This window comes from Garra rufa, chromosome 14 (genome assembly GCF_049309525.1).
Source record: "Garra rufa chromosome 14, GarRuf1.0, whole genome shotgun sequence".
In the NCBI taxonomy this organism is placed as follows: domain Eukaryota; kingdom Metazoa; phylum Chordata; class Actinopteri; order Cypriniformes; family Cyprinidae; genus Garra; species Garra rufa.
Window position 1 is genome coordinate 9703222 of NC_133374.1, and position 25343 is coordinate 9728564.

At 33.6% G+C, this 25343-nt stretch overlaps 2 protein-coding genes across 2 annotated transcripts in view; both read left to right on the top strand.

Moving 5' to 3' along the window:
- Nucleotides 1-300: 300 nt before the first annotated feature.
- Nucleotides 301-18984, top strand: LOC141284473 (uncharacterized). The gene is made up of 10 exons (XM_073817438.1): nt 301-682; nt 4949-5134; nt 5341-5459; nt 7553-7656; nt 8806-8873; nt 9354-9500; nt 9614-9704; nt 10440-10588; nt 12307-12448; nt 17143-18984. The coding sequence occupies exons 1-10, from the start codon at nt 436-438 to the stop codon at nt 17303-17305; spliced, it is 1416 nt and encodes a 471-aa protein (XP_073673539.1). The 5' UTR covers nt 301-435; the 3' UTR covers nt 17306-18984.
- Nucleotides 18985-21281: 2297 nt separating this feature from the next.
- hsc70 (heat shock cognate 70) overlaps nt 21282-25343 on the top strand; it is an 11360-nt gene continuing 7298 nt past the window's right edge. Inside the window, exon 1 of the mRNA XM_073817436.1 lies at nt 21282-21438. The gene's annotated coding sequence lies outside the window, so the exon portion shown is untranslated. The remainder of the gene's footprint in view (nt 21439-25343) is intronic.

A 25343-nucleotide genomic window follows, 5' to 3' on the forward strand; every position in this document is an offset into this window, starting at 1 on the left:
AACATGTCGGTGAACTTTTACGTGAGAGGACTTTATGAATGATGTACTATTTTAGCAAGAAATGTCTGTCGACAGTTAAAACAGCTTTATGGTAAATTTGTTTCTCACAAACATGCGGTTTAAAACACTTCTAAAAAGAGAAAGGGCAAAAGCGACTCACCACTAGGCGGAGACATTGACCTTTATGTCCATAGCGGTTTCGCGGTTTCAGCTTCAGGGGCTTGAGATAAGCCTTCAGAGAGAGCAAGAGAGAGAGAGAGGTTCAAGTCATATGACAGGGAGGAGGGGTGTGTTCACTATCAAAACACTTTCTCGCACAGCTAAAATGAGCTTTTTAAAACACCACCGAAGACTTTTTACCTACTAATTTTCTCGCCTTGTGGCCTCACAAAAACTTAATGCCTGAAAGGAAGCGTCTTCAAAGGATTTAACAAAATGATCGAAACTTGTAATAAATCACATGTTGAAGGGAAAGGTAACAACCATCAGGACAGTAATGGACTCTTTGGGACGTTTAAGAAAATGAAGTGCAGCGTTTCTGCGAGGAAAGACGGCATCTGTCGGTCCGTCGCACCTGTGACCTCACCCGAGTCTGCCTGCGCCCGCATCTCGCTGCCAGGTGTGATGGACGCAGAGGGGCGAGTGGACGAATCCAGGCTCAGGATGCATATATTTAAAAACGGTAATACTTTTAACAGTATCATAACATAACCAGGTTAAGACATTAGAAATGAATCACTGTTGAACATGACAACCAGCCTTCCTGGGGTGACACTAGTTGTAGGTCTAATGCAACGTAAATATAAAAGATTCACAGGACAAAAAAGTAAGAAGAAGCTATAATTTATAGACTGGATTATGAATGGAGGTGATGATGGGGAATGACATACCAGTCAAAAGTTTTTGTGTTTTTTTAAAGAATTCTCTTCTGTTCACCAAGCATGCATTTATTTGACCCAAAATAAATCAGTACTATTTTGAAATATTTTTGCCATTTAAAATAACTGCTATCTATTTGAACATATTTTATTTTCAACATCCTTACTTCAGTCTTCAGTGTCACATGATTCTTTAGAAATCATTTTAATATGCAGATTTGCTATTATTAATATTTAAAACAGTTAAGTACATTTTTTCAGGATTCTCTGATGAATAGAAAGATCAAAGATCTATGAAGAAATACTACTTTTATTTAGCAGGGATGCTTTAAATTTATTAAAAGTGATGATAAAGACATTTATTATGTTACAAAAGATTTCTATTTCAGATAAATGCCGTTTTCTGAACTTTTTATTCACCAAGGAAACCTGAAAAAATTATATTCAGCTGTTTTCGACATTATAATAATACTAATAAATGTTTTTTGAACACCAAATCAGAATATTATAAGGATTTCTGAAGGATCATGTGACTGGAGTAATGATGCTAAAATTTCTGCTTTGAAATCACATGAATAAAATACATTTTAAAATATATTCAAATAGAAAACAGTGATATTAAATAGTTAAAAAAAAAAATAATAATTGTACTGTTTTTGCTGATCAAATAAATGCAGGCTTGGTGAGCAGAAGAGACTTCTTTAAAAAACATTAAAATGTTACTGATCAAAAACTTTTGATTGGTATTGTAGTAATTTACTACAATAATTTCAACACAATATGTTACATCTCATCCAGTAGTGGGGTAAGTTGTCACAATAGCATCTTTAAGACACAAAGTTAGATACACATTGCAAAACAAAACTCACAATGTCTACTTTTGTATATATATCTTTTTAGTTATGTATAAATACAAAATGATATTGGCACAAAAATCGTCATCAAAATTTAAAACCAATTCAGCTAATAAAACTTAATTTACCTTTTTTTTGGGAGGGGGGGCAAATTTTAATGAATTAACATGCATACATTAAATATGTCTTAATAAAATGTAAAAAATGCAGAAGGGCTTGTGTGAGTGTTAGGTTTAGGATTCTATAATATAATACAATGAGTACTTCAAAATAAAAACAGATGTCTGTCAATGGAAATCCTTACTATTCTAAACCAACAAATGTGTTTGTTGTGTTTGCTGATGCTGTTATCTCTAGTAATCAATTTCAAAAACATTTTATTGTATTCAAAAGGAAGTAATTAACATAAAAACAGCTGGATGACTGTCTGGAATCACTGGCTTCCTCAAAGGTCCTCTTCTTGTCAAGTGCTGGTCAAGTGATTTGTCTTCCAACAAACATATGATGAATAGCCTCTTAGTAATAGTGAAAGCTATAGAATCTGTGCTGTGTAGAACTACAATCATAAGATTCATGCTAACAGGATTAATCATACTTAAGATGTGACAACATACAACATGGTTGCTAGTTGAATACAGTGCTCTTTTGAGTCAAACAAGACTCTCGAGGCAAACCTTTCAAAAGCGGCTTTGTCATGGTTTCACATTAGAGTAGTTAAGATCAGTACACTCTAAAAAATAAAGGTGCTTCATGATGCCATAGAAAGAAGGTTCTTCAGATTATAAAAAAAAGAGTTTGTTTCTTTATCGAACCAGATTTTTAGAAATGTAGCATTACACTTGCTCACTAATGGACCCTCTGCAGTGAATGGGTGCCGTCAGAATGAGAGTTCAAACAGCTGTGTTTGATCTGTACATATTTCTCTCTTGATTCAGACAAGATTACTTAAAGGAGTAGTTCACTTTCAGAACAAAAATTTAGAGATAATGTCCTCACCCCCTTGTCATCCAAGATGTTCATGTCTTTCTTTCTTCAGTCGTAATTAAATTATGTTTTTTGAGTAAAACATTTCAGGATTTCTCTCCATATAATGGACTTCTATGGAGCCCCAGAGTTTGAATTTCCAAAATGCAGCTTCAAAGGGCTCTAAACGATCACAGCCGAGGAAAGAAGGGTCTTATCTAGCAAAACGATGGGTTGTTGTTGTTTTTTTTTTAATTACAAATTATATACTTTTTAACCTCGAATGCTCGTCTTGTCTAGCTTGGCAAGACGAGTGTTTGAGATTAAAAAGTATATAAGTTGTAAATGTTTTTAGAAAATAACTGATCGTTTCACTAGATAAGACCCTTCTTCCTCGGCTGGGATCATTTAGAGCCCTTTGAAGCTGCATTTAAACTGCATTTTTGGAAGTTCAAACTCGGGGGCACCATAGAAGTCCATTATATGGAGAGAAATCCTGAAATGTTTTCCTCAAAAACACCATTTCTTTACGACTGAAGAAAGAAAAACACAAACATCTTGGATGACAAGGGGGTGAGTACATTATCTGTAAATGTTTGTTCTGAAAGTGAACTACTCCTCTAATCATTTTTGGATAAAGGGCTTGTATTTTAACTGGAAGCAATGGTTTGAAGTTAAAAACTTCTTAATGATGGATTTGTTTCTGAAAAACATGCAGCTTTTCACTTCTCAAGACATTAATTGATGGACTGGAATCCACTCTAAAGTAACTCACATTTGCACCTATTAGCATTCATGAGATCAACTCACATTTGAAGCTCAATATTCAGTAACGCATGAGCATAATCTTCCAACACAATCATGTGGCACAAGAGTGTGATGCAAGCATGACCACATCAGTAATGTTTAAACACATACAACATGATTCAAAGCCAGAACCTTTAATAACAGTCTTGTCAGGCTTCTCATCTCCAAACACATTCCTCTTATTCAATGACAGGAGAATTTGTGCAAAGCGAACAAATTACATAATCAGCTTTGTAAGAAGGGAATAAAGCTGATATGGAAGGGGCTTACAGGTTGTTTTTGTTCTGTGTGGACCCTCCAAATCTCTCTGCCCAGACTGTGCCAGCTCATTGTGAAATGCTGAATTGCTAATGCTAATACGATGAGGACGCAGTGCTTTGACTTGTTCTCTCTGGTGTGACACATTCCTTTAAAGTGATGCAATTAAATGTTGGTATCTTAACAGTGATGACGCTCTTGTTTAGTCAATACATTTGTTTAAACTGATTATTTATGTAATACTAATGCATTGGCTTTCCAATCAATTGTATTTAAGGACACTGACAATATCAACTGATATTCCTTAGTAAACAATACTCTTACTTACTTAGTAAACTCAAATTTATATATATATATATATATATAAGGATTTTTCTGAAGAACAGCGGTCAGTTTAAGTGTTCAGGGCAAACAAGGAGCTCAACTATAAAGGGGGATGTAAACTTTTGACCTCAACTCAAGTTAACAATTTTACCATTTTAATTTTCATTTTAAGTCATTTTGTTGTGTGGTTTTGTCATTTTTTTATGTATATTTAACTGTGTTAACTTTTTTATTCTTTTTAGTTATTTATTTGTTATTTTAGTACATCGTTAAACTAATTAAAATAAGAAATGGAATAGCTGGAATAGGTTTAAAATTTTATTTCATTCTATTTTGTTTAACATTTATTTTATTTCAAGTGACAGCTTTTTTATTGTTTTGTTATTATTATTATTTTACGATTAATATTTCTCTCTTTTTCTGTAATGCATGATATTTATTTAAAATTAGTTATCTGTAAATCACAGCTCTCAAAAGTTGCCAGTGTACTTTTCAATAAAAGGAACTGACTTTGAACATTTTGACATTTCCAGGGTTATCAAAAACAGAAGTCATCATAGTTGGGCAAACTTCTTGGTGACCGAAAACTACAACAATTATAATTGTGTTTGCATTAGCATCAATAGCAAACAAACAATAGTGTTTCTGTGGCTTTCCAAATAATTACTTTGACTGATCACATGTTTTCTGTTAGGTTAAGTTATAAAATGAAAAACATGTGCTGGATTTATAATGATAATAACTGAAAATGTGTCATCATAGTCTGTGAAAAGATTCTATTGTGAAATAGCACATGTCCCAAGCCATGTGTTCTTAGTAAAACCTCTTCAGATGTGTGATTTGTGTCCTGTTTGTGTGATTCAGGTGGTGTGTCGCCAGACGAACGTGGTCTGGTATGGCGCTTCCTGTTTGGCATGTACCCCTGCAGCTCTACAGCTCTGGAGCGCCCCCTACTGATGGAGCAGATGGCGGTGCGCTATCAGGTCATGAAGAGGAAATGGCAACGGCTGCTTCCTGGAGCCGTTGGTCTGCGCCTTAATGGCACTGATGGTAAATCATATTTCTGAGCAGAACAAACACTTTTAATGTGGAACGGTTGGCCCTTATCAACTCCCACTTCCTGCAATAAAATTCAGTGTTGATATTAAAAACCTCTGGTGTATACAACTGACAAGTTGTGGTGATGTTGAACCACCACTGATAATAACTAAATATTCTTTTCTCTTTGTTTCTTGTCTGTTTTGTTTTTTCCTCAGCTGAACTGTTTAAAGCAGTGAAGTTTTTTGACCAAAGACAGGACAGAGAGCTGAATAAACTGCAGTATGAGTCAGAAGAGGACAATGAGATGATGTCCTTTTTGCAACTGCAGGCTCAGGTAGAAACTACCTGCTTAAAAATATAGTTCAGCCAAAAATGAAAATTCTGTCACTATTTAGTCCGCCTCATGTCGTTCCAAACTTATGGAAGCCCATTTCCACCACTGAATACAAAATAAAAAAAAGGTTATTGTGACTTTTTTTTCTCAAAATTGTGAGTTATAAAGTCAGAATTGTAAAATATAAACTCACAATTCTGAGAAATAAAGACAAAATTGCAAGATATAAATTCACAATTCAGACTTTTTTTCTCAGAATTGTGATATAAACTTGCAAAAAATGTAACTTTTTTTGTGAGTTTGTATCTCACAATTCTGACTTTTTTTCTCGCAATTTTGACTTTTCTCTGAAGTGAGATATCAACTCGCAATTGCGAGTTATAAAGTCCAATTTTGAGGGGAAAAAGTAACTGATATGTTCTCAGAATTGCAAGTTTATATCTCACAATTCTGACTTAATAATTCCCAATTGTGTAATAAGATCAGAATTAGGAGAAAAAAGTCACAATTATGAGATATAATTTTACACTTTTGAGAAAAAAGTCTGAATTGTAAGTTTATATCTTGAGATTCTGACTTTATAACTCACAGTTGCGAGTTTATATCACAATTTTGGCTTTATTTATGTCAGAATTGCAAGTTTATTTCATAGAGTTGTGAGTTTATTTCTCAGAATTGCGAGTTTATATAGCAATTTTGGCTTTATTTTTGTCAGAATTTCAAGTTTATTTCTCAGAATTGCGAGTGCATATTTTAATTTTGACTTTATTTATGTCAGAATTGCAAGTTTATTTAAAATTGCGAGTTTATTTCTCAGAATTGCGAGTTTATACTACAATTTTGGCTTTATGTCAGAATTGCGAATTTATTTCTTAGAATTGCGAGTTTATTTCTCAGAATTGCGAATTTATATTGCAATTTTGGCTTTATGTCAGAATTGCAAGTTTATTTCTTAAAATTGCGAGTTTATTTCTCAGAATTCCAAGTTAATATTGCAATTTTGGCTTTCTTTATGTCAGAATTGCGAGTTTATTTCTTAGAATTGCGAGTTTATTTCTCAGAATTGCGAATTTATAATACAATTTTGGCTTTATGTCAGAATTGCGAGTTTATTTCTTAGAATTGCGAGTTTATTTCTCAGAATTGCGAATTTATAATACAATTTTGGCTTTATGTCAGAATTGCGAGTTTATTTCTTAGAATTGCGAGTTTATTTCTCAGAATTGCGAGTTAATATTGCAATTTTGGCTTCATGTCAGAATTGCGAGTTTATTTCTTAGAATTGTGAGTTTATTTCTTAGAATTGCAAGTTTATTTCTCAGAATTGCGAATGTCTATTGCAATTTTGGCTTTATTTTTGTCAGAATTGCAAGTTTATTTCTTAGAGTTGCGAGTTTATTGTGTGTATGGCTTGTAATTCTGACTTTATAACTCACAATTGCGAGATTATATCTAGATAAAAAGTCACAATTACCTTTTTTATTATTTATTCAGTGGTGGATAAATAATAACATGCAATTGGAAGAAAAAAGTCACAATTATGAGAGAAATTCGCAATTTTGAGAAAAAAGTCAGTTTATATCTTGCAATTCTTACTTTATAACCCACAATTGCGAGTTTATATCATAAAATTCTGACTTTATAACTTGCAATTGCAATTGGCTTTATTCATGTCAAAATTTCAAGTTTATAACTCACAATTGCGAGATTATGTTAATTCTGAGAAAAATGTCAGAATTGTGAGATAAAAAGATTAACCTTTTTTATTTTTTTATTCAGTGGTGGACACAGGCTTTTATACAAACCTGTATGACTTTCTATCTCCTGTGGAACAGTTTTGGTTCCCATTCACTTATATAGTATGGGCAAAAAAATACTAGCCAATGAGAACCAAAACTGTCTGGCAGAATATCTTGTTTTGTGTTTCACATGAGAAAGAAATGCATGCAAGTTTAAAATTACATGAGGGTAAATAATAATTTTAATTTTTGGGTGAACCATCACTTTTTTGCTCCTAAACATTATACCATATGTGAAAGCGTATAGTTTGTACAGTCAGAGGAGCTTAAAAAAATGTTGATTTCATTGTGCAGGTGCTATTTGAACGGGTAAACTTTGACCTGGAAGAGCTTCAGGAGGCTATACGCATCATTGACAAAGATGTTCCCCGAACCGATCGATTTCTTCCATACTACCGGTGAGAACCTGTTTCATTTGTGCATTTTAATATGTTAAATAAAGAGAGCACCAGTCATGGAATAGTGAAAAACACTTCTGGTCACAGAACCTCTAAAAAGAATCTTGTTTTTCAAGTTAAATATTGACAAACCCTTAGAGTACGAGGCAGGAGGGTGAAGAAAATATATTTTGTTGGTTCTTATTGTTTACATATTTTAATGACTTTTTATTGTGCTCATTATTGGAGAGACACCCTTCCTGCAGTTCTTATTTACTCCTGTTTAATTTATTATGTCTGTTCATTTCCTTATAGGTAATCTTCCTTGTTCCTTGTTGTTATTTCTGTGTTTAATTATTTATCTCTGTGGCTACATAAAATATTTGTATCTTGATAAAAAAACCTTTATACAGTATAGGTGTAAATTAATGTGTTTGGTGTGACAATGTCTGTTTTGCTTTGCTCAGTATTCTTCGTTTCTGCTGAAGAAAGTAGAAAGTCAATCATTTCTTTCTCAAGTTTGTTTAAACAAACCACAAGGAGTTGCCTCATTTTTTGCATCACTAATGTAGGTTGCCAGCTCAAAGTAAACAAGTCATTGCCACACCAATTTATCAAACAACCTTGGAGCCCAACGTAAATAACACTCAGGAGTCTGTCTCATCATTTTACTGTGGTTAAACAGTAACTAGTTTTGAGTACAGGCAACTCAACTCACTTTGAAAAGCATTTAGTATCCAAGTACATGCAGAATACAAACTAAGAGCTTAAATGGTGGCTTTGAAACATTCATATTATAATTACATAAATTGCAAATATAGGCATGCAGAATAATAACACACAAATGCATTTACAAATATATAAATGATATTTTAGAAAAAAATATGGGCAAGTAATGCTTTTCCAGCTGGCTTTTGCATTTAGCATATGTATTTTAGATATAGGCATTATTTTCAAATATAGCATTTGTAAACCTTTTTCTATCTAGTAGATATAAAATGATAAAGGACTAATTTATATCATTTAATTTAATGTGAGTGCATACTTGTATGATTGTATCAAAGTTGTTTTTACTTTGTTAAAAAATGCTCAAATTAATTTAAACAAGTCATTTGAAGAATAAAGGATTGCTTAGAGAAAGAGTTTCTAATCTCTTGTGTTTCATCACAGGAATGAAGGTTTGGGTAACCTGCTTGTGCTGAGAGATATCCTAATCACATATGCTGCTTTTCACCCAGGTATGTGATTATAAATACACTTTTGGGTCAGTAATACATAAATACTTTAATTTAGCAAAGGGACATTAAATTGTTTAAAACGGACAGTAAAGAAATGTAAAATATGTCAAAAGAAATGTTTCTTGAGCAAAAATTCACCATATTATAATGATTTCTGAATGATCATGTGATACTGAAGACTCGAGTAATGATGCTGAAAATGCAGTTTTGAATCGCAGAAATAAATTCCAATTTCAATATATTATAAAATAGAAAACAGTTAAATTGCAATAACATTTCATGACATGATATTGCTCTGTTTACTGTATTTGTAAGCAAATAAATGCAGCGTTGGTGAGCATATCGATTTTATGAAATCTGAGTGACCCTAAACTTTTTAACTTTAGTGTAGGGTGACATCTAGTGGTTAAATTGTGAAGCACTATGTTTGCATATTTATTGTCTAACTTAATCATCTGTTTGTTTCTCTTGTCTCTGCAGAAGTAGGTTATGCTCAGGGTATGAATGATCTGTGCAGTCGCTTTCTGGAGGTGCTGGACTCAGAAGTGGACACTTACTGGAGCTTCTGCTGCTACATGGAGAAGTTTTCCAAAGACTTCTGTGCTGATGGACTGTATCGCAAAATGGGTGGGTTTTCGTTTGTGTTTCCAAACTGTTATTAGCACTAATTATTATATAATTTCTTACTGGATCTATTGGTAATGATGGTCAAATGCTGTTTCTGCCATGGTGTTTATCAGAATTGGAAGCTGCTTTACTGAAAGAGCTGGATCCTCAACTGCACTCTCATCTGGTCACAGAAAACATGGAAAAAATCACTTTTTGTCACAGGTGCGTTTCGATTCTGTTTTTCATTTTTTTTCTCTTTTGCCACTTCAGAAATCTTTCACTTTGTCAGTATTAATTTTGACAACTAATTTTGATTTAGTTTGTCGCAGTCTTTTGACTAAAATGCCATTTAGTTATAGTCATATTTTAGTCATCTGAATTGTTTTAGTCAACTAAATATCATAAATATACAGTAGATTTTGTTGGCTAAAATCTAATGGGTTTAGTTACAGTGTACTGCATTTATTAAACATTTCTCTAAAATTACCAAACTCATTAGGTTTTATCATGATAGACACAGATTGAACTGCTGTGACACGCAACATGCCTTTATATTTTAATTAAATGTAACCACTTCTTACAAAGAAACAAAAACATATAGGCTGTATAACACTTGTTTACCACATTCTTCATTCTTTCTAGCAGATATTTATTTATATAAATACATTTAGATTAATCTTTATTAGAGCTACTAAAGTGAAGTCAAGAGCAGTGAGTGATTTTCTGTCTTTTTTTGTTGGTTGATTAACATCAATGCCGCAGATAACAGCAACTAAATTACGCAAACCAATTCATTGATGAAAACGCCAATAGTTTTCCGTCATAGTTTTTGTCATACAAAATGAGTTTTTGTTTTGTTATAGTCTCATTTCGTCAGTGAAAAAAATGTTGTTGACGAAAATTATAACAAAAATTATTTGTCAATGAAATTAACACAGCAATTTGTCTTCCATTCAGATGGCTTTTGTTGGGCTTTCAGCGGGAGTTTGAGCACAGCGATGCTTTGCGTCTGTTTGAGATTCTTAGCTGTGATCACCTGGAGCTCATATCAGAGCAGGTGGATCGAGCTCGATATCAGGAGAGACTGGCACGCAGATATAGCCTGGGTAAGAGTTCTTTTTAACTAGCTTTTTAAGAAACCTTAAAGGGATAGCTCACCCAAAAATGACCATTCTGTTATTAATTACTCACCCTCATGTTGTTCCAAACCCATAAGACCTTCGTTTATCTTCTGATCACAAAAGAAGATATTTTTGATAAAATCCAAGAGGTTTTTGACCCTGCATAGACAGCAACGCAACTACCACATTCAAGGCCCAGAAAGGTAGTGAGGACATTAGCCGCTTTTCCACTATCGGGCCGAACCGTTCTTAGAACGGTTGGGTACAGTTCCAGTTGTGTTTCCACCTGAGCCTGGTACGGCACGGAACGATTACAAACCGTTCTCGGCCCGGAATTCTCGGCACGGTTAGACAACCGTGCTGAACCGGGCTGGTAAAATGCGTGTGCATGACGTCGCCACGCTGTTGCCTGGCTACCAGTTTCTCTATGGCTCTGTCTATGGCTAAGCGGATGCGCAGTAAGCAGATACGGTAAATATAAATATAAATGGCTGAGCCTGAGACACTTTGGTCTGTGGATGAAACATTTGCTCTAATATTGATATTTGGACAGAAAGAAAAATTCAACAACAGCTGGAGGGTGCAAAGAGAAACGAAAAGTGTTTAAAATTATAGCGCAGTGTCTTGCAGAGAAGGGCATTAAGAAAAGTTCAAAACAGTGCCGGGAAAAAATAAAAAACTCAAACATACATATCGCGTCCAAAAGGACAATAACAGTAGAAGCGGGGCTGTCTACTCTTGCGTTACCAAGGCAACGATTTGACGCATTTGTATTTACATTCCAAAGAGTTCCGTTATCTGCACCACAGTGGAAAATCAAACCGTCTCCGTGCTGACTGGCCCGGATCGGCACGGAACAGAACGGTTACGCATTGAGAACGGTTCGGCCCGATAGTGGAAAAGCGGCTATTGTTAAAATAGTCCATGTGACATCAGTGGATAAACCTTAATTTTATAAAGCTATGAGAATACTTTTTGTGTGCAAAGAAAACAAAAATAATGACTTTTTTTTAACAATTTCTTCTCCTCTGTCTCAGTCTTTAATGCACGTTCACGGAAGAATAGAAATTGTTGAAGTTTTTCTTTGTGCGCAAAAAGTATTCTTTTATCTTTGTAAATTTATGGTTGAACCACTGATGTCACATGGACTATTTTAATGATGTCCTCACAACCTTTCTGGGGGCAGCCGTGGCCTAATGGTTAGAGAGTCGGACTTGTAACCCAAAGGTTGCGGGTTCGAGTCTCAGGTCCGGCAGGGATTATAGGTGGGGGGAGTGAATGTACAGCACTCTTTCCACCCTCAATACCACGACTGAGGTGAGTCCCTTGAGCAAGGCACCGAACCCCAACTGCTCCCCGGGCGCCGCAGCAATGGCTGCCCACTGCTCCGGGTGTGTGTTCACGGTGTGTGTGTGCACTTGGATGGGTTAAATGCAGAGCACAAATTCCTAGTATGGGTCACCATACTTGGCCTCACGTCACTTCCTTTCCTTTCCTTTCCTTTCCTTTCCTTTCCTTTCTGGGCCTTGAACATGGTAGTTGCTTTGCAGGGTCAGAAAGCGATGTGTTTTTTTTTTAATCAAAAACATCTTATTTTTGTGTTCCGAAGATGAATAAAAATAAGATAAATGGTGAAAGATAAATATTAATATAATATAATATTAATATATTTCAAATTTTGATTTGATGATTGTGATCTCCAGAGGATGAACCTGTGATGGAGCTCCAGACTGTAAACACAGACTTCACTTTTGAACTCTTCATGTGTGCCACCATCTTGCTGGAGAACAGAGAAGCTTTACTCAGCTACAGGAACGAGGCTCAGCTCATACAGTTTACCAGCAGGTGTGTATGTGGTGTAGACTGGTTAGTAGATTGGTTGATTAGTATGATTTATATGAATGTAGATTAAATTGCTATCTACAGGCTGGGTTATTATTGTCATTGAAAACTAAAACCATAAACAATTTCATTACTTTAAATAAACACAAACTGTTTGACAGCAATAGCCTTGCGGGCATTACTTAATGCATCATTTTTCCTTTTGAAGCAACATCAATGTTGCTTCAGAAGGAAAAATTATGCAGTAAGAGCCAGGGGTATAAAATTTTGAACAGAATGAATACATTAGATTTAAATTTAAATACATTAAATTTGCCCTGATGTTCAAATTTAAAAATGTTCAGCCCCTGGTTCTTAATGCATTGTTTTTCCTTCTGGGCCATCAGTGAGCATTTTAGCCTCCTGTAATAGTTGCATATGAGTCCCTCAGTTGTCCTCAGTGTGAAAAGATGGATCTCAAAATCATACAGTCATTGTTGGAAAGGGTTCAAATACACAAAAATGCTGAAAAACCAAAGAATTTAAGCGACCTGTAGGGTTTTTCTGAAGAACAGCAGGCAGTTTAACTGTTCAGGACAAACAAAGGGACTCAAGAACAACTAAATCACTAAACAAACAAACCAAAAAAAAAAAAAAAAAAACACACAGCTGGAGTATTCATGTAACATCACACTGTTTTAAAAAAAAAGTGTATGTAAACTTTTGAACAGGGTCATTTTTATAAATTCAACTGTTATTTTGTGGATCATTCAGGTAACAACACAGTTTTAAGAAGAAGTGTATGTGAACTTTTGAACAGGGTCATTTTTATAAATTCAACTGTTATTTTGTGGATCATTCAGGTAACAACACAGTTTTAAGAAGAAGTGTATGTGAACTTTTGAACTGGGTCATTTTTATAAATTCAACTATTATTTTCTCTTCTGTACTATATGTAAACAATATGAAATATCTTATTATTAAATAAAAAATAACATGCATTTTGAATGATCCCTCTTACTTTGGTAAAATAATTAACATTTTGCAGATTCTGCAGGGTTTATGTAAGCTTTTGACCTGAACTGTATATATGGGTGGTCACACACACAGTTTTCAATACAAAAATGTGTTTGTACCAGAGATGGGACCAAGTCACACATGTGCAAGTCTCAAGTAAGTCTCAAGTCTTAACCTTCAAGTCTCAAGTAAGTCCCAAGTATTTTTTTCTTGGGCAAGTCAAGTCAAGTCAAGTCGCAGGCTATGTCAAGTCAAGTCCAAGTCAAGTCACCTTATTATTGTAATTTTACCTGCAGAATCTGATCTTAATAAAGTGAAAAGACAAGATATAAATAAAATAACTGAGTAAATTACAATAATTTGGATTTGCATAGTAAATACTCATGTTCAGTAAAATACATCATGGAATCGAACAAAATTGTAACTTCATAAAATCATTTATTTTTCACTTCTGCCAACAGTGTTTGAAATGTTTTAAATTTCCAACATCGAGTCCATAAAACAAATAGCAGCTTAAAATCCAACAGACTCCTCTGAACACCCCCCCCCTCTCTCTCTCTCTCTCTCTCAAACACAGAGTTTACATACAATATTAAACTTTTTTACATTTCTCATCTCTCTCACACACACTCACTCACACACACACACTCTCTCTCATCTCTCTCTCTCACACACATACACACTCACTCTCGATCTCTCTCTCTCTCTCTCTCTCTCTCTCACACACACACACACACACACACACACACACACAGACAGACAGAGCAGGGGCGGTTCTAAGGTCAGTGGATATTCGGGGCTTTTCGGGGCCCAAACTAAAATTGTTTATTTTTATTTAAATTAATGAATGAATTAAGAAAAAGAAAGAAAGGCTTATTGTATCAGTGAAATAATTTTAACTATTTGCAAATAATATTTTATTTTTAATTATGCATGCATTGTCTCTTAATGAATAAAGGACATTATAGCATATTTTCAATTCAAAAAGGCAAAATATAATAAATAATAAATGTTAAATGTTTATCTAACTACATTTTACCAGGCATTCGTTCACCTCTTTAATAATTTTGTCAATGATGATACCAATGACCAATTTGTCAATTACCGCTGAACTTTTAGGGGCCATTCACATGTCGCGCCTAAAAACGCGTGGAAAACGCTAGGCGCGCCGCTTTCATCCTTTTCAACAAAGCGCTCGGGCGCTTGCGCTCCGGAAGCGTCTGCCGTTTCTAAGCAACCATCAGCTGCGCTCTAGCTCCAAGCTGCACCGCTTGCTGCATTCTGAAAAGTTGAGATGTTTTTATCTCGATGCGGCGCGGACACGCCTGGAAAAAACGAGCTTCCATTATGCGCGCGCAAGCCGCGCGTCTACATTTAAAATAACGAATTTGAGCGCGCAAAAGACGCTACATGTGAACGGCCCCTTAGTCTTCCTAACAACAAACAGAGCGGTGCGTAATGGAGTGCATCAGAGCAGCATCAAGATTAAGAATATCAAATATTTTGCAGTGAACCTCTTATTTGCATCTTAAGTTTATTGCCAATAATAATGACAGGTTTGTGAAAGTGTAGAACTTGGTGAGCTCGCGCTAAACACTTCTTCAGCACAGCGACTCATTTGCGTTCCTCTGATTGGCCAATGCGTTCAACAGACATGTCTGTGATTGGCTACAATGCTTAAAGGTCCCATATCGTCAAAATCAAAATTTACTGGCTTTTTTCATGACAACTAAGGTCTAGGGGCTATGTAACTACCATATGAGTTTCAAAACAGTCAATCCACAGTAAACTGCACACAGCCTGCTTAAAGTAGCTGTTCATTTTCACGAGCTGCTGTGACTTCCGTAACGATGTGACGTCCGATCCACTCAAGTCACCGCCTTCAGTCACAAACCAACGTCCCACCCTCCTTTTGTCAAACCCCCAGACAACAACGCATCCATTCCATTGAGCAACAACAACAGGAAAACAAGTGGAGAAAACCCTGTTCAGTCGATAGATGTCAAGCTACGATCATTACACAGGCTTCAGAACAACGTTAATATAAGAGACCAGCGGCACGTCAACTTCAGCCTCTTTCACACAGCGATTCCGGTAAATACACAGATAATGTGTCCCACGATTTGTTCCGGAATTGTTTAATTTGGTTCATTCACAGTTGTTTTCCGGAATCTGTGCGTGCTTTACACACAAACCATAAAGACATGTGACGTTTGGATGTGAGATGTAATGCGACGCGTACGTTTCACTAAACTGAAACTAACCTGAACAAACTGTGCTTCAGCGCTGATAGTGAGGAGCTGGCTCTGCCTGATGATCGCTGCTTCATTCCACTTTGCACGTAACGTTATTTTTCGTTGTGAAGAGTCGCTTGATAACGTGCATCATTACTACAACACTGCCTTTAGGTTCTGGCTTTGGTTCACACAGTTCCCGTAATTTTCCAGAATCAGCGCGCATTGTGAAAGGGGCTTTACTAAAGCAACAGTTATGTAGCCTACTGCATTCGGTGTTTGTAAAAGAAAAAACATTAATGATCATTCTAAAATATCCTGTTGAGTATCAGCTCTCTCTATTGCTCTGAGCTCGCTTACGCTTACAGCATACATGACCGTAGTTACCTGTGATTGGCCTGGTTGTGCGTCACTCAGAAAACAACAGGCCAATCAGAAGAGAGGCTCATGAATATTAATTAGATGGGCCAAAATCGACCTGTTTTTGACAGAGCTCCTAAAAAAGGAGCTGTAAAAATATATTGAGATGGATTTTGGCACTTATACCGCAAATATATATTCTTAAGGACATCAACAAATAAAATAAACCTCCAGAAATGTGTACGATATGGGACCTTTAACGCTGCAAAAGCACGGCGCAAGTACCTTTAATTCAAAGGGGAAAATATATATAAAACTAGATGAGTCACTGATACAACCTTTAATGGCTACTTTAGCTATTATTACATTAGCTAACTACCAACTAACCAGATAACATTAACAAATTGACAAGCACTTACTGGGCAGAATGGCTCTTCAGATGACGGACGAAATTGGAGGTTGTCGTCTGGCTGTCTGCAATTTTTATATGGCATGTCTTGCAAAGCGCTGTTCTACTTTTTTCCATCTTGCGAAAAATTATTGAATCCGAAAGCGATGACCCTCGGTAACCCACCGGCTGACATGTTGATGTGATATATGATCTAAGTGGGCGTGGTGTGCGTAAGGTACGAGAGGGCATGACTGATTAGTGTCGTGATCCAGTCATGACAAAGCTATTCTCAGCATGCGCTCCAGCTGGGTAATCAACTTTATTTTTTTACAATAATTTATATATTTTATATTCAAACTGAAAACATGTGATTAACACTCAAGTCATTCAAGTCATCGTGTCTCAAGTCAAGTCAAGTCCCGAGTCTTTAACTTCCAAGTCCGAGTCAAGTCTCAAGTATTTTATTTTTTGTCAAGTCAAGTCACGAGTCATAAAAATAGCGACTCGAGTCGACTCGAGTCCAAGTCACCAAGTCACAAGTCCCCATGTCTGGTTTGTACTGTCTTTAAAATGAATATAAATTTATTTTAGATTCTTTTTTATCTAATGCAATGACTTAGATGTTACATTTAAGTTTAATATGTTTTAGGGCTATTATATATTACACTGTTTTCATTCATTGAGCACAAGAATCTAATCATGCTGTCTCCAATTAGTCTGCAGGGCAAGCTGGACCTGAACAGCACCCTGAAAAAAACCGAGGAACATTTTTACAACTACTGCAAACGCTCAGCCTGGACCTATATGAGCGGTCACTGTCGCATTCGCAAGAGCAAAGAGGATCACTTTTTATATCAACTCCGTAACCTTTTCTCCTGAGACCAAAAGGCCTGCATGGAATTTTCCAGAAAACAGTTTTGTTGGGAGAAACATTTTGTGACATTTTGTTCCTGTGGGACGTTCATTTTATTCTTAAGAATGATGCTGCTTTTAATCAAGATTTTGAACAGGAACCAGATGGACACCTTCCAGATTTGATCTTAATTTGTAAAGCTTCTATTGTGGTGCCAGAATTCAAGCAAGAAGAGCTCAAAACACTAATTTAGTCACTCAGATAAGAATTTTAAGCAATTTGTACCCTGACCATGCTTGAAAACATAAGTAGCATTTGGGAATTTAGAGATATTTGATAGGACTGACTTGATTAAAGAAATAGTTCAACCAAAAATGGAAATCTGCTCAAAAATGTCCGTACCCTCAAGCCTAGCAAGATGTAGATAAGTTTGTTTCTTCATTAGAACTAGGGTTGCAAAGAGGTGGAACATTTCTGGTAAACTTCAGGAAACTTTACAAAAATTTCCAAATGATTCTATTAAATGCTGGAAAGCTTCCAAAATTGAACTTTGAACTTTGCAACCCTAATCAGAACGGATTTGTGATTTGCTCACCAATAGATCCTCTGCAGTGAATGGGTGCCGTCAGAATGAGTCCAAACAGCTGATAAAAACATCACAATAATCCACAAGTAATCCAGTCCATCAATTATCTCTTGCGAAGTGAAAAACTGTGTTCGTAAGAAACAAAAAAACATAATTAAGGCGTTTTAACTTTAAACCATTGGTGAGATGCTGAATTTCTCCAAATCTTGGGATGGCCTGCGGACAAGTATATTTTCAGCAAATGTCCATTGTGGCTAAACTATTTCTTTAAGCCTAGACTGCAGAGATGCTTTTTTAAGTTAAAGCATGCAATGTCAAAATTCGATTCAATTTAAACAGGATTGTACAGTGTGCTACGGCTTTGAAAACAGAAAGCAGAAATTCTTATTGCTGATCTAAGCGAGATCTGACTTGTGAGTATCATTCAGTCTCAGAAACATCTGGTGTCCGCGCATTGGTCGCATTAGAGCACACTATAATAATAGAAATGCAGTCTCAGTTCTGAGAAGCTCTAGAAGACCCTCTGTGGTGTTGCCTTACCAATCGTAGGGTGCTCAAGTATGTACTGATCAGAAATAGCACGTTGAACCAGGACACCTTTCACTTTGAGACCACACTGCATTGGTTTTATTATGTAAGAGGCACAATATATAAGAATATTGAATGTTGCACATTTGGTTATTATTTATTCAAAACTAAAACACTATGACACAGTGAGGGAGTGAGGGAATATGAAGACTGAGCAACACTTTTTTGGGAACAGGTACTGTAATATTAATGCTGTCCACTGATGTTTAGAGAAATTTTGCACAGCTTGTTTTTGTTTTAATTAATGTAGCAATACTGAATCGATACTGCAATGTGGAACAGAATGAATGAATCAACTGTGTATTTTTAATCAGGTGTGTGTTCATGTCATTCATGAACTGCTGTGTGTGGGAGAGTGAGTGAGTGATATTGAGAGTGAGTTTTATTTTAAGATTACTGTGTGACATTTAAGCTGTCAGTTTCTAGTAGTCACTTCATTAAGAATAGACTCATGCATGCTGGCCTAGTCTACTGCTGTACAGTCTACTGCTCTGTTAAATGTTCTTGTGAAATAAAGTGCGGCAATTTGAATATGACTTTTTTTGGTACTTTTACTGTTAAATCTGGGTTATGATACATGGTTCGTTGCCAAAAATCATTATATTAGCCGTCATCACGTAATGGATTTATTTTCATTTATTCAGAATATTATTCCATTCAGTTGTTTTATTTTTAATTAATTTTATTTATTTATTTGTAGTTGGGACTGCATTTGCCAAGTTTAGGGTTGATGAATTAATTTAGGCTAAATTTGCAACCCTGTTGCCCAATATTTGTAATAATTTAGATTTTTTTTTAAACCATACACTGATAGTTATTGTAAGAAATCTTTTTCTCTGATTTATGGCAAATTTAAAATATTTAAATATTTTATTTAGTTATATAAATTAATTTAGGCTAAATTTACAACCCTGTTGCTTAATAATAATAACTGTAATGAAGTTTCATCATAATTTATTTATTTATTTTTTGTTAAAATCGTACACCAGTTATTGTAGAAAATTTGCAAATAAATGTTTTTTCTTTAATTAACAGGAAATATAAAATATTTATTAATTTAGTAATACAGATTAATTTAGGCTAAATTTGCAACCCTGCTGTCCAATATGTATGATACATCTTGATGTTTTTTTTAAACCATACACCTTTATTACAAAAAAATTCTTATATAAATATTTTTCTTTTATTAATGGCAAATATAAAATATTTGATTATTTTATTAGCTTAATTATTTATTTATTTATTTAGTTTAAAATTTTTAAAGAAATATTTTTCTTTAATGGCAAATATAAAATATTGAATTATTCAATAACATTAACTGTAATAAAGTTTTATTATTGTTGTTATTATTATTTATTAATTTTATATATTTATTTTTTGTTGTTAAAATCATACACCAGCTATTGTAGATCACTGAAAAAAAAAAAAAATCTTGAATTAATAGAAAATATAAAATATTTATTCATTTATTTATAGAGATTAATTTAGGCTACATTTCAAAGAAGAACCCTGTTGCCCAATATTTATGATATATTTTGATGTTTCTTTAAGAAATATTTTTCTTTAAGTATTTATTAAAATATTTGAATTATTTTATTAGCTTAATTATTTATTTAAAGAAAGAAATTTAAAGAAATATTTTTAAATATAAAATTTAATATATATATAATATAAAATATTAAATTATTCAAGAATAATAACTATAATAAAGTTTTATTATTACTATTATTATAATGATTTATTAATTATTAATTTTTTTATTAATTTTTTATTTTTTTATTAATTTTTGTTGTTGTTGTTATTAAAAAAAAAATTTAGGCTACATTTGCGACCCTGTTGCTCAATAATTGTATTCTCTTTTTCAATTTTTTTTTTTAATTTAATTTTTTTTATATATATATATTTTATCATACACAAAGGTTGTTTCAAAGAAGTCACAATCTTTAATGGCATATTTATTATTTTATTTATTTAGTTATATAAATTCATTTAGGCTAAATTTACAATCAACAAATGTAATAAAGTGTTAATATTATTATTATTTATTTATTTTTTTTTATTTTTTTTTCTTTAATTGATAGTAAATATAAAAAAATATAGATTTATTTAGTTTTATATATTAATTTAGGCTACATTTACGATCCTGTTGCCCAATAATTGAAATAATTTTGCGTTCTCAAAATTTTTTTCTTTAATTAATGAAATCTTTTTAACTGTATTTCCATGTTGCAAACCGCAGACCTTAAACAAAATCATCTCTTAAAATTATTAATTCAACCACCTAAGGTTGATTACCAACATTTTTTTGAAGGCTAAGAATCTCCATTTGGTCAATATTTTTGATGCTATTTACGGAAAGTACCTAATTTAATATAGTGTTAGAGCACCGTTTAGGATTAACTACGAAATATCCCTGAAGAAAGAATGTCTTATTCATAGTCTTTTAGTGCTTAACACTGTCTGGTGACCTTATCTCGTGAGAGCATGTGTTTATCTAGCATGCTACAGGACCACTAGCCATTTTGAGGTAAAAAGCATAAAATACTTAAATCTGCAAAAAAGTTGAGAACACTACACTTCTTGAGTTTGTGTCATACTTAATATAGACTGAATAACCCCGTGAATGAAAACAAGTGTCTTGTGTTACACTGCCCTGGTGTTAACAGTTGGTTGTTAACTCACTCTGCTTGCTCTGAATGGCAGACGTTTAGCTGGCAAGGCTGGAGCACATGAGATCTGCAGCCTGGAACTTTCTCTGCGCTGTAAGGTCAGGTGACTTCATGCTGGAATCTCTCCGGACCGCCGTGGCTATATACACACAAGAGTCCAGGGCTTCTGCCTCTGACTCCAGCAGTGCAGAAGTGCAGAAGTGCAAAAGGTACCAGGACAAACTCTAGCTGGGCTTTGGCCGAGGGCAGACCCCGTGCTGAGGAAAAGGAAACACATTACACTCCATTACCTTTCAAGTACAACTTTTCCAGGAAGGTAAATGCTTTGAAGCTTGATTGCAATCAGACTTGGTGTTCTGTTCTGCCTGCTTCTGTCTGTTTTAGATTTGGACTGTTTTGTCCTGAATTAATATTTTTTTTCATTTGCTCTGATGTGTTGTTCTAGACCAAATCCCACAGAAGAAAAATTTAATTACTTATATACAAAAAAAATATTTTTCAATTTTCTACAATAACTAGTGTATGATTTTAACAACAAAAATAAATATTTAAAAGAATTAATAAAAAATATTAATACTAATACTTAAAACAATGATAATAAAACTTTATTACAGTTAATCTTATTGAATAATTAAATATTTGATATTTGATATTAAAGAAAAATATGTCTTTAAAAATGTTTTGAAACAAAATAAATTAATAATTAGGCTAATAAAATAAAAAAAATATTTTATATTTGCCATTATTTAAAGAAAAATAATTTAGAAGGAATTTTTCTTATAATAATGGTGTGTGGTTTAAAAAAAAAACATAAAAATGTATCATAAATATTGGGCAACAGGGTTCTTCTTTGAAACAACTTTTGTGTATGATTTAAAAAAAAGTATGGGGGAAAAAAATTGAGCAACAGGGTCGCAAATGTAGCCTAAATTAATCTATATAACTAAATGAATAAATATTTTATATTTTCTATTAATTCAAGAAAAAAATCTTTATTTTTCAGTTTCCTACAATAGCTGTTGTATGATTTTAACAACAAAATAAATAATTTAAATAACTGATAAATAACAATAATAACAATAATAATAAAACTCTATTACAATTAATGTTATTGAATAATTAAATATTTTATTTTTGTCATTAAAGATTTGAAACAAAAAAATAAAACAATTATTAGGCTAATAAAATATTTTATATTTCCTATTAATTAAAGAAAAAATATTAATTTTCTACAATAACTGGTGTATGATTTTAACAAGATTTTAACTTCATTACAGTAATTATTATTGAGCAACAGGATTGTAAATTTACCCTAAATTAATTTATATAACTAAATAAAATAATTAAATATTTTAAATTTGCCATTAATTAAAGAAAAATATTTCTTATAATAACTATAGTGTATGGTTAAAAAAACTAAATTATTACAAATATTGGGCAACAGGGTTGCAAATTTTATATATATATATATATATATATATATATATATATATATATATATATATATATATATATACACATATATAATTTGCAACCCTGTTGCCCAATATTCTGAGAATGACAGACTAATTTTGGCCCCTCAAATCTCCACACATGCAGACGCAGCAAATCATGTGGATCCCACAGGCCACATGACCCATTCAGCACGATTCTTTGTCTCTTAACTTCCCCAATGTGCTCTTGTCGACATTCTACACTCGCTTTTTTTAAAGAAACAACCTGCTTCTTTGTCAGCCCTGTTTTTTTCTCCTCTGAGAATTTTCCTAAAATCCTTCACTTGATTTGCTCTGCTAAGGAGTATAACCCCTTTTATGCTGACCTGTTTGGCTTTGCATTTCACAATGTTTGATTAAAAGATCAAAAAGACAATGTTCTGTCTTTTTAATGAGTTACAATAATGAATTAGAAAGAATTCTTAAGTAAAGCAGTGTGCAATGACACAGAGCTTCACGGTTGCTGTTGCACACACAGTCATGGCATGTAGCCAAGCAGGCAATCTAGTGCTTTCTAAAGCAGCTGACAGCATGATGGCATGACTGCAGAACAAATGTGTTCTGGTGGATGTGGCTGGAATAGTGCCACATTCAGTCCACAGGTATTGTATTTATAGATTGGCCAGTTTTAAATATACTTTTATGTTTATACAAAAAAATATAAAATATAATTACTGTTGTTCCTAAAGCCAAAGACAGTCCGCGGTAACTTTGTAGCCAAATACCTTGAGAAAACCGCGGAATTGTTAATTGGTACCACGAGTTAAACAGACGTTTTAGAACCACATGTTCGAGGGTAAATGCAAAATGATGACTGTTTCACTCTTACCTTTATAACAGCCGAATATTTTAACTTAGGAAACACTTGATAGTACGGTCGCCATATATAAGAGGAAGGGCAAAGAGACGTTAAACACGCCACGTTCTGTGTTCGTCCAATCAATGACGCTGACTTCTAATATGCATTTTTTTATTATTATTATTAATTCAATGTCACAAGAACAAGAGTTGTTACATATTCATATCATTCATAAATTACATAAATTTAAATGTTTTTAAAGCATTACTTGTCTTCAGTGCTTTTTTTTTTCAAGAGATTTACATACAATTTGAAGTCAATAATAAAATAAGAAAAATTTGGTTTACATTGAGCCCACTTTTTCTTATGTATATGGAATTTCCCTAATAAAATGACCAAATGTATAATCTAATATGCAAATAAGAACGTTAACAGTGTCAGTGTGAAACTGACAAAGCAATTATGACAAAGCAATTATGGCAAAGCAATGTGAAACGTGACGAAACAACGTTTACGAAAATTAAAAATGTTTTTACTATAGTAAAAGTGTGGTAACCATGTTTTTAGCATATTGACTATTGTGTATAACCACAGTTTTTTTTTTTTTCAAGAGATTTACATACAATTTGAAGTCATTAATAAAATTAGAAAAATTCGGTTTACATTGAGCCCACTTTTTCTTATGTATATGGAATTTCCCTAATAAAATGACCAAATGTATAATCTAATATGCAAATAAGAACGTTAACAGTGTCAGTGTGAAACTGACAAAGCTATTATGACAAAGCAATTATGGCAAAGCAATGTGAAACGTGACGAAACAACGTTTACGAAAATTAACAATGTTTTTACTATAGTAAAAGTGTGGTAACCATGTTTTTAGCATATTGACTATCGTGTATAACCAGTTTTCCCCCCCCCCCCCAAGAGATTTACATACAATTTGAAGTCATTAATAAAATTAGAAAAATTTGGTTTACATTGAGCCCACTTTTTCTTATGTATATGGAATTTCCCTAATAAAATAACCAAATGTATAATCTAATATGCAAATAAGAACGTTAACAGTGTCAGTGTGAAACTGACAAAGCAATTATGACAAAGCAATGTGAGACGTGACGAAACAACGTTTAAGAAAATTAACAATGTTTTTACTGTAGTAAAAGTGTAGTAATCATGTTTTTGGCATATTGATTATTGTGTTTAACCACTTTTTTTTTTTTTTTTTTTTTTTTGTGATTTCAGTGATTCATTTTTGTAAGGGAAAATAACCTAGTATTCCTCTAATCCTGGGTTTAAAATGATCCACTTTTAACTAAATATGAAAAGCCTTTTTGTAGTTTTTAAATGTATAAAATATAAGTTTCTCATTTGAGTTTTCTAAAAAGTTGCGTAATTTAGGCAAACAATGCTTAAACACAGAGCCTTGCGAAAGTATTCATACCCCTTTTTTTTGTTTTGTTGCCGAATTATGTTAAACTGCTTTAAATAACTTTTTCCACATTAATCACCACTCCATACACCATAAAGGAAAAGCAAAAAACAGGTTTTTAACAATTTTATTACAAATAAAAAAAAACTTTATTTCCATTGCATAAGTATTCACATCTGGGATAGTTGAAACTTATGATGCTGCATTCACACCATGTTGTGATTACTGTAAACACGTGACATTCTACTCTATCTGAATTATGTGTTTCTACAGCAACACTATCAACACCCTCACGTGCTCCTAAACTGGTAATTATAACTTGTAAAGTCCGAATATTCTGAGAGTTACGACTTGGAGCAGTGACAGCTGTACCACGTGACCACCGCCAGGTTCATTTTGGTGTTACTTAGGCGCTACCTCTGAGTCGGACAACATTAAAAGCTATGAGTAAAATGTCACGTGCTGTCATCTCAAAATTACAGTAATTACGACCTGGC

Coding starts and splice junctions, on each gene's coding strand:
- LOC141284473 (XM_073817438.1), top strand. CDS start 436: ATGATCGAAACTTGTAATAAATCACATGTTGAAGGGAAAGGTAACAAC. Junction 683..4,948: donor GATGCATATATTTAAAAACG/GTAATACTTTTA, acceptor TGTGTGATTCAG/GTGGTGTGTCGCCAGACGAA. Junction 9,501..9,613: donor TGGACTGTATCGCAAAATGG/GTGGGTTTTCGT, acceptor GGTGTTTATCAG/AATTGGAAGCTGCTTTACTG.